At 39.8% G+C, this 16,374-nt stretch overlaps 1 protein-coding gene and 1 long non-coding RNA gene across 3 annotated transcripts in view; both read right to left on the bottom strand.

Annotated features, from left to right (window-relative positions):
- Positions 1-3,505: 3,505 nt before the first annotated feature.
- On the bottom strand, positions 3,506-6,927 carry LOC135444875 (uncharacterized). The gene is made up of 3 exons (XR_010439330.1): positions 6,544-6,927; positions 5,256-6,458; positions 3,506-4,770 (listed from the first exon to the last, which is right to left on the bottom strand). It is a non-coding gene; the product is annotated as an uncharacterized LOC135444875 (long non-coding RNA).
- A 4,915-nt stretch (positions 6,928-11,842) lies between these two features.
- IPCEF1 (interaction protein for cytohesin exchange factors 1) overlaps positions 11,843-16,374 on the bottom strand; it is a 35,050-nt gene continuing 30,518 nt past the window's right edge. For both annotated transcript variants that reach the window (XM_064708195.1, XM_064708194.1), the window contains exon 9: positions 11,843-13,258. In XM_064708195.1, the coding sequence (XP_064564265.1) occupies positions 13,058-13,258 (201 nt within the window). In that variant the 3' untranslated portion in view covers positions 11,843-13,057. The remainder of the gene's footprint in view (positions 13,259-16,374) is intronic.

Below are 16,374 nucleotides of genomic sequence, written 5' to 3' on the forward strand. Positions count from 1 at the left end.
GCATTCCTGTCCTTGCTACTTATTTTTCACAGGTTTTGGTGTGTTGGGGTCTCATTGATCAAAGCGGTTTTCTATATAAGGTGTGTTTTACCAAATTTATGAAAAAACAGTCTAGCTCTGATTTTCCAAAGACCATTCAATAATTTTTACTTTTTTAAGTGACCTACTTCTGTGTTACTTGTTTTTCTTAGAACTATGTTTTAAGGCCGTGTTCTCTTGAAAGCCTTTTTGTACAAACAAACTGAAATATGTTCTTTCAGTTTTTGCTTTGCATCAAACATTTTCTTCAAGGTGTAGGATCAAAGTGATGACTTTTGTGTCAAGACTGTAAACTGCCTGGAAAATATATCATCTGGGAATTGCCAGTACTGAAATGGCAATTCAGTACTCCAAACCAGGTGATAAGATCAGCACTTTACTTTATATTGGTATCCAGTTCCTAATTTGACCAGCTGCTGTTTCTCCTGATCTTTTAAAAATTTTCTCTTGATTAGTGATTCCATGTACTACATTTTGTCAAATAACATGAAAGTAAAAGTGTTTGACTTCAGCTGAACTTTTTACCTGACGCAGGATCATATTCTTCTTCTTTCTTTCCCCCACATAGATTTCCAATAACTAGTTGTTTTCTTTTGAACTTTTCAAAGAAGTAAGATATTTGTGAATAAGAAACAGTTTAGTTCAGGATCATCTGAATTCTCTCTCACTTCTTACTAATTCTGCAAAGGTACATATTCAAACCTCTTATATTAAATGTTTGCTTGGTTTACTCAACAGTGCAGAGATGATACAGGCTGTTCAAATTTAATTGCTTTTTTTGTATTCCTTCACTGTGATATTTTCTTGTATCTGATGTTCTAGAGTAGAGAAGACAAAAGAACAGGGAACAGGCAGGCTCCAGGATACACTGTTCACATGTAAATGATGCATCACGTTGTTTCTGCACATCAATTTACTGTCACAGTCCCTTTCTGTAAATATCTATTTTATTTTTCCCTTGTAATGCTGTCAGTAGGCAGCATCAGAAGAACTCATTTTTCTCCAGAGTCCTGTACATTGAGTCAGAGGGATAAATACAACCTGGTAGATCCAAATATGATAAGGGGTCTGATGATGAAGGCAGACAAAACTTGCTCTGAAAGATTTACAAATCAAGATTGCTTCCATGTACCATAACACAATTAGATAGAAACAGAGAATGGTAGCATCATAACACTAACACAAAATCTATTAAAAATGTTTATGAGACTTCTATTTTCAAGAGAGGATCAGACCATATCACAGTATCCACTAACGACAGATCAAAATTTCATGCTTTGACATTAATTCTTGGTAATGGAGAAGATGAATATCATCACCAGATGAACTCTGAACGGGGGGGCCTCCCACTGGTGTTGCTAATAACTATTACCTCCCTCTGTGCTGATGGTCTCTGGCTTAATGCAGTTCATTACAGAGCAACAGAAAATTAATTTTTTTAAATGTTTGATAGAGCATTTATGTTGACTTTTATACTGCCATCATCATCTCTGTAATTTGGAAGTTGAATATGGGATAATTGTGAGAAAGCTTTTTTCTCTCCCAAGAAAAACATGTGCTAGATATGGCAGAGAAACCCAAAGCCAACTGTGTGAAAGTAGAGATAGCAGTGGAATTACACACATGCTTGTAGCTGTACACACCACCTGTGCTTCTGCCTATTGGTTGAACTGAAGTAGAATCACAGAATCATAGAATCATTTAGGCGGGAAAAGAGCTCTAGGATCATCAAGTCCAGGATTAACCCAGCATTGTCAAGCCCATCACTAAACCACATCCCCAAGGGCCGTATTTACACATCTTTTAAACACCTCCAGGGATCAGAACTCAACCACTTCCCTGGGCAGCCTTTTCCAATGCTTCACAAGCCTTTGCATGAAGCAAGTTTTCCTAATATCCAAAATAAACCTCTCCTGGCACAACTTGAGGCCATTTCCTCTCATCCCATCATTTGTTACCTGGGACTCCTTTCAGGCAGTCACAGAGAGCAATAAGGTCTCCCATGAGCCTCCTTTTCTCCAGGCTAAACACCAACAACCTCCTTCAGCCACTTCTCCTATGACCTGTGCTCCAGATCCTTCACCACCTGGAAGTTTTACTCTCTTTAATGGCAGTCAGAAAGTGAATTGCAATCAGTAGGAAGTGAAGCAATGACCAATTCAGGTGGGTCCCCTGTACACGTATGTGCTAGAGACATTTTAGACAGAAGTATCATGAAGGTATAATGGGATTTCAACTCATTGAACCAAGAATACCCTCCATCCACACTTTTCTTAAAGCAAAACATCATGTGTTGGGATCACTTGGACTTGGTAAAAGACTAGACAGCCTTTGTAGACAGTCTGAACAGAAAGTTGTAGCATTTGGGTTTGGCTTTCAAATTTCTGGATTGGTGAATTTGCCTGTGAGGGATGAGCAAAACACCATCTAAGGATGTCCTCACAATGTTTTGGTTTAAAAGTAATAGTACAGGTCACTAGTTGCAGTAGATTCTAGGTAACAATGCCAGAACTTCAGCAAATCTCTTCCAGGCCCTGAGTGAACATATGTCAATAATAAGGTACAGTCTAGAAGTGAGTGAGGAGAAGAAGGCAAACAGCATAAGTAAATTTATTATGCAGGAGAATTCAGTGAAATCAGTATTACCTATAATGGAGTAAAAGTTCGGGCAAATTTTAAATGTCATATAGGTGGTTATCTCCACATGCTGTCTTACTAAGGCTTCCCCTTTCCACTCCTCCACCCTTTTCCCTTTAACATTACTGCCTCTGCTTTGTAGTTGCTATTTTACTTTCTGTCTGGTGTAAGTTCAGTAGAACTACTGCTGACTCTTCTCCAACACAGCAGCAATCCTCTTTCTTGTTCTATTCTTTTGTAGAAATTATTCTTCCTTCTAAGTGCATATTTTCTAATAATGTATTTGATGGCTGCTGCTGGGCTTTCAGGACAGGTATCAATGAGAGTGTTAGAAGAAGTGCTACTTTTTTTTAAGTTTAAGATTGTGGTGGTTTTAATGAGAGGAAACTGTTTCAAAGGGCAGTGAAATAAAATGTTATATAAAAAGTGCTATGAAGAAAAAAAGTATTGTGAGTGTTCAATATTGTACAGGCTTTCTTCAAGCTCAAGATGTTTTGTTGCAACCAATATCAGCACCTTCATCTGTGAATCTGTGGGTATGTGCTGCAGAAAAGTCTGCTGCTGGATTTGAAAGGATTAATTGGAGCAATACAGAATAAACATCTCTCTTTCATCTTGATCTGTACTACCTTTATAATCCTCACTAATGTAGCACTTGAGAATTTAGCCTGATACTGCAGCTACAAATTATTCCAAAACTTTCAATGAATCAAAGGAAAAACTAGATCTCTTTCTTCAGCTAATGCCAAAGGTGAATTTGGTGCAGTGGAATTAATTGGATGCTACATTAAGAACTGAATACAGGTATGTGTACAGTTATTTTTCTGATCTTTATTGGAAATTTTGACAGACAAAGTAGGAGTACAAAATTGTTGCAAAGATCCTCATCCAAAGTAATTTTGCTGTGAAACTCTGGGAGGCTGCAGGTGGCATAAGATCCCAGAGATAGCTATGTCTTTCTTGAACTATAAACAGAATTTATCACTGTCTCCTCTCCAGGAGGTAGATGGTATATCAGGGAAGGTGTAAACCCACACAGTAGGATTTCATATCTTCCAAAGCAACAAATTGACTGGAAAACTGAAGGCTGGAGAAACTGATTTTTTTTTTTTTTGTGAACATTGCCAAAAGTGGCATCATGGTTCAGGCCACATTGCAAAGCTCAGGCCCAGAGTGCTGACCTATTCCAGCTGCCTCTTGTGTGAAACACATCCTTGGGAACTGAACCTGCTGTGGTTTCCTTTGTGTCACCTTCCTATCCTTGACATCCAAGCCATGGTTTACTACGTCTTATCTTTCTCTGCTTACCTTGCCTGGTGGTGTCTATGAAACAAATGGAACTCAGGAACTAAGGCAGATTTGCAGCCTGTTTTTTCTCTCCACGGGATTCTCTTGTCCTGTGTCATTAATCCAGGTCCAGATGTCAGCTGGTGTGATGTCCAGTCCTGCCTGGGCTGTGGTTCAGCCAGGTCACCCTAGAATCCCCCAGAGCAGCTGTGCTCCTAAACCAGTGCACACCTTCCTGCATCTGAACTTTATTCCCAGGGTTTACTTCACACACTGATTTTTTGTATGAACAGCGCTGTCACACAAACTCTGCCTTCATGATTTCTCTGATTCCTTATGGGATAGGCTTCCTTTCTCTTCCCATCCTCATTCCCACATCCTCTTTTGAAGATGTCATTTGTGACAATGTCTCCAAAGTGCTGAGCTTTGTTTGCTGCCTCAGTCCTGAGGCTGTCATCTGCTCCTTCCTAATAGTACCAGCACCATAAGTCATTCTTTTTCTTGTGTTAGAAAACACATTTCAGAAACAACACAGCTGCCTGAATTGCCTCATGTCATGAGCAGCAAGATGAACAGAATAAATTGTTTCACAGAAAGCAAATTATGCTCGTGATGAAATATCACTTCTATCTGGGAAGGTGATGTGTGTGTTTTACAATAATATAAAATCTGATTTGGAGCTCCTCCTGACATTTGTAGAGAAAAATTTCCAAATTTCACAGCAAATGACACCACTAGCAGAGTCATCTTCATAGCTGCTGTAATGCATGAACTGAAGCACTAGCCAAGTTGAACTGAATTTACTGTCTGTAAAAAAATAAGATTTAGGAAAATGCACCTTAGAAACAAAGATTCTGCTTCAGCAACAGGACTGCAAGAGCACAGCCCGGCCTGTCAGTTACCAGGACTGCCATTGCAAGGGTTGAGGACATTGGAAATGCCTCTGACTTTTCAGCCATTTTCTTGTGACACACCATGACAGTGGCTTTTTCACCAGGCATGCACAGAACATTTCACAAGGGACAGAAATGTGGTCCTTAAGTGCATTTTACACCAAAAAAAAATCTCTGACATCTGAACCCTCAAATTTTAGGGTGCTCTGCAAAACAGCTTTAATAAATTGCTGGATGAGATACTTGGATATTAAATAACCATATACTAAAAATCATCCCCATCCATTGTATGGCCAGTTGGGGTATTCCACTAATCCCATGCCACCTGTTTTTCATTAGAAAATAATTACCCCTTTCCCACACCCCCTAATTTACCAGCTTTTTTTTCTTTGTGCTCACCTTTGCTGCTCAGGTGCTTACTTGCTCTTTCTCACTAAAGAACATCTTTATCTCCAGACTGACCTTGGTTTCATTTTACTGCTTCTGTTTCGGCTCTGGAGAGGGTCAGTGTCCCAGACAGCATCTCCCATTTTCACACTTGCTGTAAATGCTGTCACCTCTCTGCAAAACTTCCTCAAATGTGAGCTGAGACAATCACAAACTTGTACAAGTGCAGAAGAGGGGAAGGCAAAAACCCAAAACCTTGTACTGGGGATAATGAAGCCAAAAAATCATGATCCTTTGTTTCCACTCTTACCCACGAACCTGTGATTTGCCTCCTTGCTTGTGGTGCTGCCAGCAGCCAGCAGGCTGTGCTGAGGGATCAGTTTTCTCCTTCAGGAGCACGCCGAGAGCCTCTCGCAGAAGTTTTCTCACCCGCAGTACAAGAACTTGTTTGTCTTCCCAAGACTGAGAGCACTTGGCCAAGAAGTGGAAAGGGGAAAGATGCAGTTTCCCCACCAAAATAACAGAGCAGTTTGTCACTGTGCACTGTATGTCATGTACTGCCAAGGCTTCTGTTCGACAATTTGAAACATCCCCCAGTGATAACCAGGATATTTCTTGAGAAGAGGAAGATAATACAGGAACTTTCTTCCAGCAATAAGAAAAAGCCACAATAATAAGAAAAATGGTGACTGAGCCTTTCCAAAATAAGCAGCAATGACATAGGGTCAGATGCAGGAATGGAGCCCTTGCCCTCTGTGTTGCCAGTGATCATGCTCACCCCAAGCTCACAGAAAGCAAGCCAAATAAAGCCCAACAGGGTTTTTTTAATCAGGCAAAGTATAAATGTCCAAATCATAATGAGCAACTCAACGACACCTTTATAAAACGTTGGAACAGCTGATGTTTTGTACCACCACAAGAGGGTGTACAGCAAAAGCAAGAGCCAAACAAGAGGCAGCCCAAGGCAGGGAGGTGAGGTGTTACAGCAGGCATAAGGGTGGACATATGGTGCCCCACTGCCTTTCCTGTCAGCATTCCCACAGCAAGCATGCCAGGAAGGATCCTAAAGAGAGGCATCATTGGATGCTTTTTTGCAGAGTTTTGTTTTCAGGCCCAGAAGCCAAATGTTTGGCTGTGCATTAGGCGCGGAAAGCCAGAGCACAGGCTGAGATCTCATGAAAACTGTTTCCTCAGGTTGTCTTCATGACTCCCTATCTAGCAGGGGGAAAAAAGAGAAATCATTACTTGGTAGAAGCGAAGGTATAACTTTGTGGGAACATGAGCCAAGCTAATGCTTTACTTCTGAAAGGAAAGGGTCCCTCTCTTCCTTCCCACTTGCATAGCTCTTCTTCCTTCTGCCTCTGCCTCCAGAATCCAGCTGCATCCCTTCTGAGGACTCTGTTGGGCACTGACCCTCTCCATGAGGCAATTTCATTGTCATCACTGCAGATGAATATCCAGCTTGCTGTGTCTGCTCCCTGCTGCCTGACTGGGCTGAGCTGACAGAGGTGCCCAATGATGAGCTGATTAGCCCAAGGCAAGCAGTGGGAGCATGTAGGAGGTTGGGGAAAGAGAGGGGACAGAGACAGGGACATTCTTTTTTCAGCTGAGCCCTTAGGACAAGTTCATTTCCTAGGAAACACACTTTCACCGTACTGCTACCTGGCTGACCTCTCCAGCTAAACTGAAAGCCTTTTGACAAAAATACCTATCTTCTTTTAATTGAAGCAGGCTGCTCTGTGAGCCTAAAAATAATCTAGTAATGTTCCACACCTGTCAAAAGAGACTGATTTTCCTAAAGGGTGCCTACAATAACCAATTAAGAGTTAGAGTTAACTAATTTAAAAGCAGTTTCAAATACCACATAGTGAACTAGTAGAAGGCATTCCTTAGTCAAACCATTCATTGACTCTTCCTGGTTTCAGATTATACAACTTAATAATAATATTAGTCCCACAAGGAAATTGCTTGCTTAAAGAACCAGAAAAAATTTATTTCTTTTTATAGAAGTAAACTGAAAGATCTGCAGTGAAAATAAGCAGAAAAAAAAAGGCTGAGCAAAATATTCTCTCATTTCAGTGTTTAATTGACAAGTGCAAACATAAGGCTCTCATTCTGCAAGATGTGTGTATCATTCCATGAAAATCAATTCACACATGTAGGCAACAAGCAGTAAAAAGGCAGCGCTGAGCGCCAACATTGTGCTGTTAGTTTTAAACCAGTGAAGAAAAAAAAAAAAAGACTCAGCAGATAAAATACTGAATCTGGATCCCATGTACTTTTGTGGTGCTGCAGGCTCTGCCACTGCCTGATAGAAGTCCTGGTAAATCTTTTTCTGTGCATGACTTTTCCTCTCTACACAGAGCACAGTGGGACAGACACATCCATATTCCTTTGGGCCAGCCCTCAGCACTGAAAGCTTGGCACAAGAGCACTGCTGTTCGTATGCACAAATGGCTTTTCACCAGGTGAGCTACTTTGGTAAACACTCATAAATAAGGTGACTTACATTAATCTCTGCTAGACTAGTGCTGGTTTTAATTCATATGGGAGTGGGAGATGCACTTTCATAGCCTCTATTTATTTTTGGTTGGGAGAAGATAAAACTGCCACAAGCAGCTTCAAGAATCAGAGTAATTTGGGCAGGTCCTAAGGCATCTAGGACACAGGGAGTGGTTCCTAAGCTATGGCATGATGACACAAACTATTTGCCCTATAGAAAGACCATTCACCTATATCTTCAAAATGGACCTCATGTGGACCAGATGGGGTGCATAAGCTTCAGACATTGGTAGCTACAATGCTTTCCCAAAGAAATGGATTCTACAAGCTGAGTGGTACAGGCTGAGTCATCTAAAGTCAATCATTTCCAGATCATACATCAAGGCAGTTGAGCTATCAATGAATTATATGCATATTTCATCTTTAACTTGCTGACATCTTATAAAAACCACTCCCTTTGGATTTTTATCAGGAGGAAATAAATTAGGAAAATATTCATTTTTCCAGAGCAGACAGGTCTTGGAACTTCTCCCATAGCAAATTTCAAGGAATGTAGTACTCTTTTCAACACCTTGCAATTTTTTTCAATGTTGAAATGCTTAGCTTTTGGCAAGCTTAGCTCCTACTACCCTATGCAGAGATGTGAATTTCAGCATGATCTTAGCTCCAAGCTTTTTTTCTGTTCTATTTTCCTTTTTTCACCTCAAATTTTATTTCAGTTCAGAATGAATGCCATTTTTAAAAAATGCTATAATGTTGCAGCTTGAAGCAAATGAAAATGGGATAAATCCTCAAGCATCAAGGAAATGCTCACTGACATCTTAAAATGTCTGCTGCTTTGAATGCCTGACACAAAACAGGAAATTCCACTTTGGCTCCACTACTACAAGAAAACCACTTTGGCTTCCTGTTAGCAGAAAGACATGTCTCATGTAAGTGAAGTAAACTCAGGCACTCACTTGGGTACAATTGGTTACAATTGGCTACTTTTGTAGGACTAAACCAGCAAAAGAGTAAAAAAAAGGCCAAAGCCCAAAACCCAAACACAGCACATGCAGTTCCCCTCATAAAAGTATGCTTTCATGGGTTCCTTTGCTACTTGAAAAGTTTAAAAATACAGGTTTTCATATTAAATCTGTAATAGATATGTAAGCTTACAGGCTTACACAAGAGATGTAACACATCCATAATTTTTTCAAGTTAGAAATAATTTTAAATTCTGAATTTCCACTGAGTTTTGAATCAAATACCGTGTTTTTTCTTCCCCTCCCTCCTTGGCTGTCCCACACTAGCCTTTTCTCTCAATATGATGGTATCCTCCAAAATTCAAATGATTTGGAAAAAAAGAGAAGCAGCACATTATTTATTCCTGTTTATTCCTGGTATCAGTTAGGGTATAGTTAATTTCTGCTTCAGTATCTGTTACAGTGCTATGTTTTGGGTTCAGAATGGGAATGGTATTGATAACACACTGGTGTTTTGTTTTCTGCTAAGCCATGTTTTATCCAAAGTCAAGGATACTTTTCCTTTTCCTGTACTCTGCCAGTGGGGAAATACACCAAAAACTAAACTGGCAGGGAGCATAGCTGGGACAGGGGTCTCAAACTGACCAAAGGGATATTCCACATTGCAGAACATCATGCCAGGTAAATAAACCACGGGGAGCTACTTGGGAGGGGGGCCTGATCTGGGTTTGGGAAGAGGGATCTGGCAGGTCAGTGGGTGGTGAGCAATTGCATTGTACATCACTTGCTTGGGTTTCTTTCCTTTTTTTTTATTATTATTATTTACCATTACTGTTGCATTTTACTTTATTTTAAATTATAAAACCATTCTTGTCTGAGTCTACAATTTTTACTTCAATTCTGTTCCCCATGACACAGGGATGGGGAAGGAAAAGAGAGGGGGCTGAGCAAACAACTGCATGGTGTTTCATCTCCAGCTGCACTTAAAACAATGACAAGGTGAAACCCTAGTATTTATTGAATCATCAGAGCTAGATGTAAAAATATTCACAATCCCCACATGGAATCTCTTCCATCATAGGAAAGGAAACGTGATCCCATCTCATTCTGGTATCTCATGAGATGTACACCACCAGAACAGAGAGATTCAATTTCCAGAATAGCTGCAGAAACAGTTGAAATCAGGTATTATTACCAGGAATTCCAAAATCCCCATTGCTGGACTTCCTGCACCAACTGGCTTTACTGACAAGAAAAATTGTGCATGTGCACATATCCACACACACACACTTCCTCCCAAAAAAGTGTACAAAACATGTCCCTTGAAGCAGATGGTTAAAAACTTCTTGACATTCACACACTAGGGATGCCCAGCTCCCTATGCTGTGAGTCAGTAGTGCAGGTCTTCCAAATCCAGACCAAGAAATACCAGTTACTCCAAGCATCACTGAGCAGAGCACAGACTTGTCCAGATTTCTCCTGTTGAGGCAGCCCCCTGCTGTAGCTGTCAGCTTGTGCGTAATTCTGTCTCTGATTATGGCTTTCACGCTGCTGGGCAGCCCCTTGTGATAAACCCAGGCAAAAACTGTCACAATAATTAGCAATGCCAGAAAATTAATCCTGTTTCACTGCAATTTTCACTTTGCATTTTCCACGCTTTCCATTATTTTGAGTCTAAGTAGTAGCTGAAGGGAGTGGAGTTAGACTTCCTGCACAGTACACAAAATCCATACATGCATTTGCTTTCCTGAACAAAGAAATTTGTTAAAGTTATAACTGGGATTAAAGTAACCCCATTCAAGAATTTTCTGTTCTTTTCTAAGGAGTGATAGAGCCCATGCTTAGTAGGTCTCCAAAACCTCAATAGTTCTACAATAAGTATCTACTGACCATCTAAAAGAGAGTAAAAAGAGAGTAATTTAAAAGCAATTTCAGGCTATGTAATCTGTCAAAACCAATAGTGGAGTTTGGGCAGTCCAAGGGCATCTTTTTGTCTCTAGATTTGGGAAAGCTGTTTTGTCTGTGTTTACACAAGTGCAGTGTGAAAAGAGCCAACACAGCACATACAGGCAGCATAGGCTTTTCTTTGCATACAGCAAATTTACTTCAGCAAATGGAGTTTGCTCAGAACTGCAAAGCACTGACTTGTCTGGCCCAGCTAAATGGGCCACTTAAGCATGTGCTTCTTTTCAGCATCTGAGTGAAGATGATTTTGAAGGAAAACAGTGTTTACCTGCTTTGTTTCATGAGAAACTCACATGTGTGATAGAACATGCAATTCGTCCTCCAATATTTATCCATTACTTAGCACCAGGTAGTTAAAAATTAAATGGACCAAGCAGATAAATCCCTACACTCCTAATTTTCAGGGTGTTCTCAGCAGTTAATGGACAGCATTTCAATGGGAATGGTGGAAGAATCATTAAAAAAAAAAAAAAAGCCAAAAAAACGAAAAGAACAAAAAAAGCAACCTAAAAATGGGCTCCATTTTAAGATGCAGTTACTCTAAACCAAATTGCAGCAGATATTTATCTTGCTTAACTTCTAATTAGAATTAGTGAAGTGATGGAATCACCATTCATATGATGATTTCCTGAAAAGAATAGCTTTTTAACCCTCCAGGATTTTGTGTCTGCTTCCCCATTTAGTCATTTTCATCTGTTTCCTTGCCTCTATTTTAAAAGAAAAGCTGTTGAGTATTATAAGTGCAATATCAACACTCAAACAAATCACTACACAGGTGGAAAAGATTTCATATGTTCCCACTAACACCATTATCTTTTGTTTTGTCAATCAAGCTATGATAAAACATAAAATGTATAAAGAGAGGTGAATATGGCTGCATGTCCATAGTGTATTTTGCTTTAAAAGATAAACTGTATTGAAAACTAATGACAAAGAATATCCTCATGAAATATCAACAGAAGTGTGGATTGTCACAGTTCCTGTAGTGACATTTATTTGGGAATGGTGGACTAATTCTTGCTTTTCAAAATTCAGCGCTCTGCAGAATTCCTTATACTGCAGAAGAGAGGAAGGCAAAAGCCCAAAACCTTGTACTGAGGACAATGAACCCAAAAAGTCATGATCCTGCAGCAAAACCTCTTATTTTTTTTCCCTCAAAGGGAACTCTTCAAACTCTCTAGAAAACTTTTTCCAGACCCTAAGTTGTACAGATTTTCTTCATCTAAAACTCAAAGCTAGAAAAGCAGAAGAAAGAGCCACAGCATACGCCTCAGGGTAGTCTCAGCTGCAGAGTGATTACTGTGATCTATAATGGAACACAAAATAAAGAGGCATTTCAAGTCAATCTGTAAGCACTCCCAGCTGAGTGGGCTTGGTCCACAAGTGCCTATTTATATTAGGAAATTCAGCATATATAAATATATAAATAAAACATCTATACAGTACATAGTCACATTCATATAAGTAATAAAATTACATATATTTACAAAAATATTTGCAGCTTTGTTTTACACTTTTAGGTCCACATTAGGAGTTGAGTCATTTAGCTTCTGGCTTGTGAATATGATCACCTTCCTTAAATTGGACTCTGGGATGAACTTGTACCTTATATACTCCCAGTTGCCAAAAAAAGAAAGAAGAACATAATTCTTCCAAGGAATTCTGCCAAGTCCATAAGAAAAGTTGAATCTTGTCTCATTGAAGAGTAAATTACATGTTAGCAAAAACTTAGAGACCTCTTCTTTTTGTAGAAAGACAGTACCTTCTTGGTCTGGACCATAAATAAATTTGAAACTCATAAAACATCAGGCAGAGCCCAAACTGGGTGCCTGGAATCTGTCAACAGTATCAACTCATGCGCAATTGCTCTTCCATTTGTCTCCATTTAAAGTGGTTGAGTGGTGAAAGTAAATGGGTACAGAGATGAAAACTAATACATCAGGTTACCATAGAGGGTAAAAAGGTAGAGTAGGCTACATCCTGTTGGGATCAGTTTAGCTTCATTTCAAGGTAAGGTGTATGGTTAAAACAATCCCAAGGATCTCATCTTTATACAGTAGCTATTACATAGTTCTGCATCCTTCAGGAGCTGGACACTTATAATTTTTTTCTCCAAAAACTGAAAAACATTTCTTTGCTGCTTTGTTAAATAGTCTTCTTACGTATGCAGGCCACATTCAGGCGTGATTTTTGGGCAACTTGGGCAAGTTTGGGGAACTTGCCCATTTGACATTAAATGAGCTCTGCAAGAACATTTAAAACTTTGGAGACTGGGTTGTTTTCCTTTTAAGCACACTTGCAAAAAACAAACCTCAAAATACAGCAGCTTAAATCGCTTGTACGTGAAGACCCATGCAGAAAAATCTTGTCATGTGCCACTGATCAAATAGCACTTTCAGTGACTGGCTGTGGAGTCATTTCTTGCTCTTCACTATTCTCTGTGGATGTGTCCTGGACCTCCTGCTGCTGATAAATATCTTGGACCAGCATGATGTTTGTGCTCCTCCACTCTCTGTACTTCACCGCTGTCAGCTTTGGGTCCTCTAGCAACTGGTTAATTGTGGCCAGGTCATGTTCCTTACACTAGGAAGAGAACAAGTGGTTATTTCCACAGAAAATGTCAAGACAATTGTCCCTAACAAAAACACTCTGGGAATGTTAGACTCATGTCACAAGGAGATGGCCAATTACCCATCCTGCTGGCAGCTTGTTCCCATTTTTAGAGTGCAGTTCATCAAAGTTATGTCTACAGTAAAAATTCTTCCCAGTTAAAGGCAAGTTATGATTTCATCTAGATTTGTTTATACGCTTTTTAACAAAACTTGATGAGAGAAGATTCATGTGAAAATTGCACACTGTTATTCTGTCTCTCAACAAGACAGTGCTTGCCTGAAATGAGACACAACAGCATTTATTTCTGTAATTCACAGCTTTTCTAACTTTCTCAAAAACAATTTTCCGTATAATAAATGTCTCTTCTCTGGGAGCTGGACTGACCATAATTTTAGATATAATTTGTGCACTGGCAATAGAGTGGCTACAGTACCTTTGTCTGCCATCTACCACCAGCTACTGCCAATAAGTCTGGCATCTACTTTTAGGTGACAGCAACTCAGACCATGTATTGCAGGCACCCTGGTTCACTTGTAAGGTGCGGGCAGTGACTGATGCAGGGACACTGAGACTGTGTATGTCACAGAACTACAGAAAGGTTGAGCTTGGAACGGACCTCTGGGAGTCATTTGGGCCAAAACCCTTCCTCGAACACAGCCACCTACTGCAGGCTGCCTAGGACTGTGTGCAGATGACTCTTGAATATCTCCAAAGATAGAGACTCTACAGCTTCCCTGGAAAACCTGTGCTTGGTCTCCTTCACAGTGTTTCTTGCTATCCAGGGGAAACCTGTGCTTCAGTTTGAACCCTCACTTCTGGTCCTGTCACTGCACACCACTGAAAATAGCCTGGCTCTGTCTTCATTACACCCTCCTTTCACACACTGATGTTCTTTGATGTGCTCATGTTGTAGCATAACAAACCACTTCACTTTTCCAGCCCACACTGCCTATCCAGGGACCACAGGATAGAGAAGCCCCAGAGAGCAGGTATAATGTTGCTATAGGACACGAAACAACACAAGTACACACACTGCTGCTCTCAAGGTGAAGAAAAGGGAAGTTTATTATCTGACTTTAATATTTATAGTTTTCTGAAAGTGACAGTGGATTGGAGGGTAAAAGTGCTACCTCTCCAATGACACTGGACAAACCAACAGTCTATCAAATTTCTCTTCCTCCATAAAATAATGCAAAACAATGGGTTATTTACAGAAAGTGTGTGAGAAAGTTCGTTACAAGAATGTAAACATCAGAAGGCTTAGAAAATCTTGAAAAAATCAGGGTGACAGTATAATTTATTAATGGAAGCACCATGCTGCACTAACAAAACTTGGCTACTTTTGCTGGGCTCCTTTGCTCCAGTCTGTGTGTGAAAGCAATGAATAGTTCTAACCATCTTCTCCTGCTGCCACCCATTCATCATACCCAAGGACACCCTGTGTTGGTGGCTGCCTTGAAAACACCTTGAAAGTACTCCCACACACTCATTTCACCTTCTGATAGCAGCCATCAGCTGTTTCTGTATCCATATCCTGCTACTAATCCAATGAACCTTCAACTGCTCCAATTCCTGTCATGCCTTAGCTGCTTTTCAAACCCAAAAGCTCATTCAACTGTGTTTTACACACATCCTACCCTCAAGACCCTTTTAAGAACACTTCTAGCATTGATGCAGGGATACATGCAGTTAGCTTAAGAGAAGAAGAAAGGAGATGAGGAGGTGGAAGGAAGAGAAGTGTTTCTACTGGACCAACTTGCAGTAAAAGGTCATGCCATGGAGTTTCTGCTGTAGCACTAAAATTATTTCCCACATTCACTAAGACTGTGATGCATTTGCACATAGCTTCCCTCTCTTCCAAAATATTCAAAGCATGTTTTGTTAATGATATATTGTGGCAGCAACATTAATCTGTTGTTAAATATGTGGAGTCAAAAGTCTAAAATTAAAATTGCATTGAGACTTGCATAAATCACTTCTCAAACTAATAGGGTTTTAATTAAAGCAGCATACATATGGATCTAAAAATCCTGATTTTTAAATTTCCAGTAGATCATTTCCAATTATCTTATGTCTTGCATTATACATTAAGAAAATTGACTCTAAAAGCACATAATCCCACTGATGTAATTAATATGGCACTTTCCCACTGCAGGCACTTGACTTTCAGACAGGCTAACTTAAATACTGCTGTGTAGAGAGCTCTGTTTGTGTCTATGAGAAAGTGTCTGTGCTTTTTTATTTGTCTTGTAAATACTACAGGTTCTTAGTTTGAAGAAAGCAAAAAAAAAAAAAACAAAAAAAAAACCCCAGCAACCAAAAAAAACCAAAAGAGAAAAAAAGCCAAAAATCCAAAGAGATCAACATATTTGATATGCTATGAACACTCCAAAGCTTGTTTTTTCCATATTAAATACAAGCGCTAGACAAGCCTAAGTTAATCACAACTTATATAATACTCCCATGCTAAATCAATGCACCGTTGTCCTCCTTGCTCATGTCTGACATTAGGGCTTCCATTCAGCTCCATACTAATGAAAGTGACTGTCCCACAAAATACAACTCCATTTTGCACTAACTGGTTCTTAGATTTATTAGTGAGGGCCCTGGCAGGGAAAACGTTTTGGAATGTTTCTGTATGTAGGAAGTAGACACCATTTTTAAACCAACTTTCAGCTATGTGGGGGACTCACTTTAGTGCTGATGCAAATGAATACTTCTGTAGTCACTGCCACATCTCTGAAAACTCATTGATACTAAGGAAAGACTTCACCAGGTCTCATATAGAGCCAAGAAGGATGCCTCTCTTCCCAATTGCCTTTACTTTTCAAGAAATTTCAATACAGGCTGAGGTGCCAAAGCCAAGCCTTCCATTGCAACAAATAAACCAATGATTGTGCTGGCAGGATAAGTTTTTAGAATCACAGAATGCTAAGGTTGGAAAAGACCTCTAGGATCATCAAGTCCAACCATTCCACATGCATTTCTCCAGCTTACAGTGCCTGAAGCCAAATACATGCATTTGAAACAAGATACTCAATTCCTGCTTCTAATGCATACGAAAAGAAACAAGTGAAGTCCCAAGT

The sequence above is a fragment of the Zonotrichia leucophrys genome, chromosome 3 (genome assembly GCF_028769735.1).
Source record: "Zonotrichia leucophrys gambelii isolate GWCS_2022_RI chromosome 3, RI_Zleu_2.0, whole genome shotgun sequence".
NCBI classification, from domain to species: Eukaryota; Metazoa; Chordata; class Aves; order Passeriformes; family Passerellidae; genus Zonotrichia; species Zonotrichia leucophrys.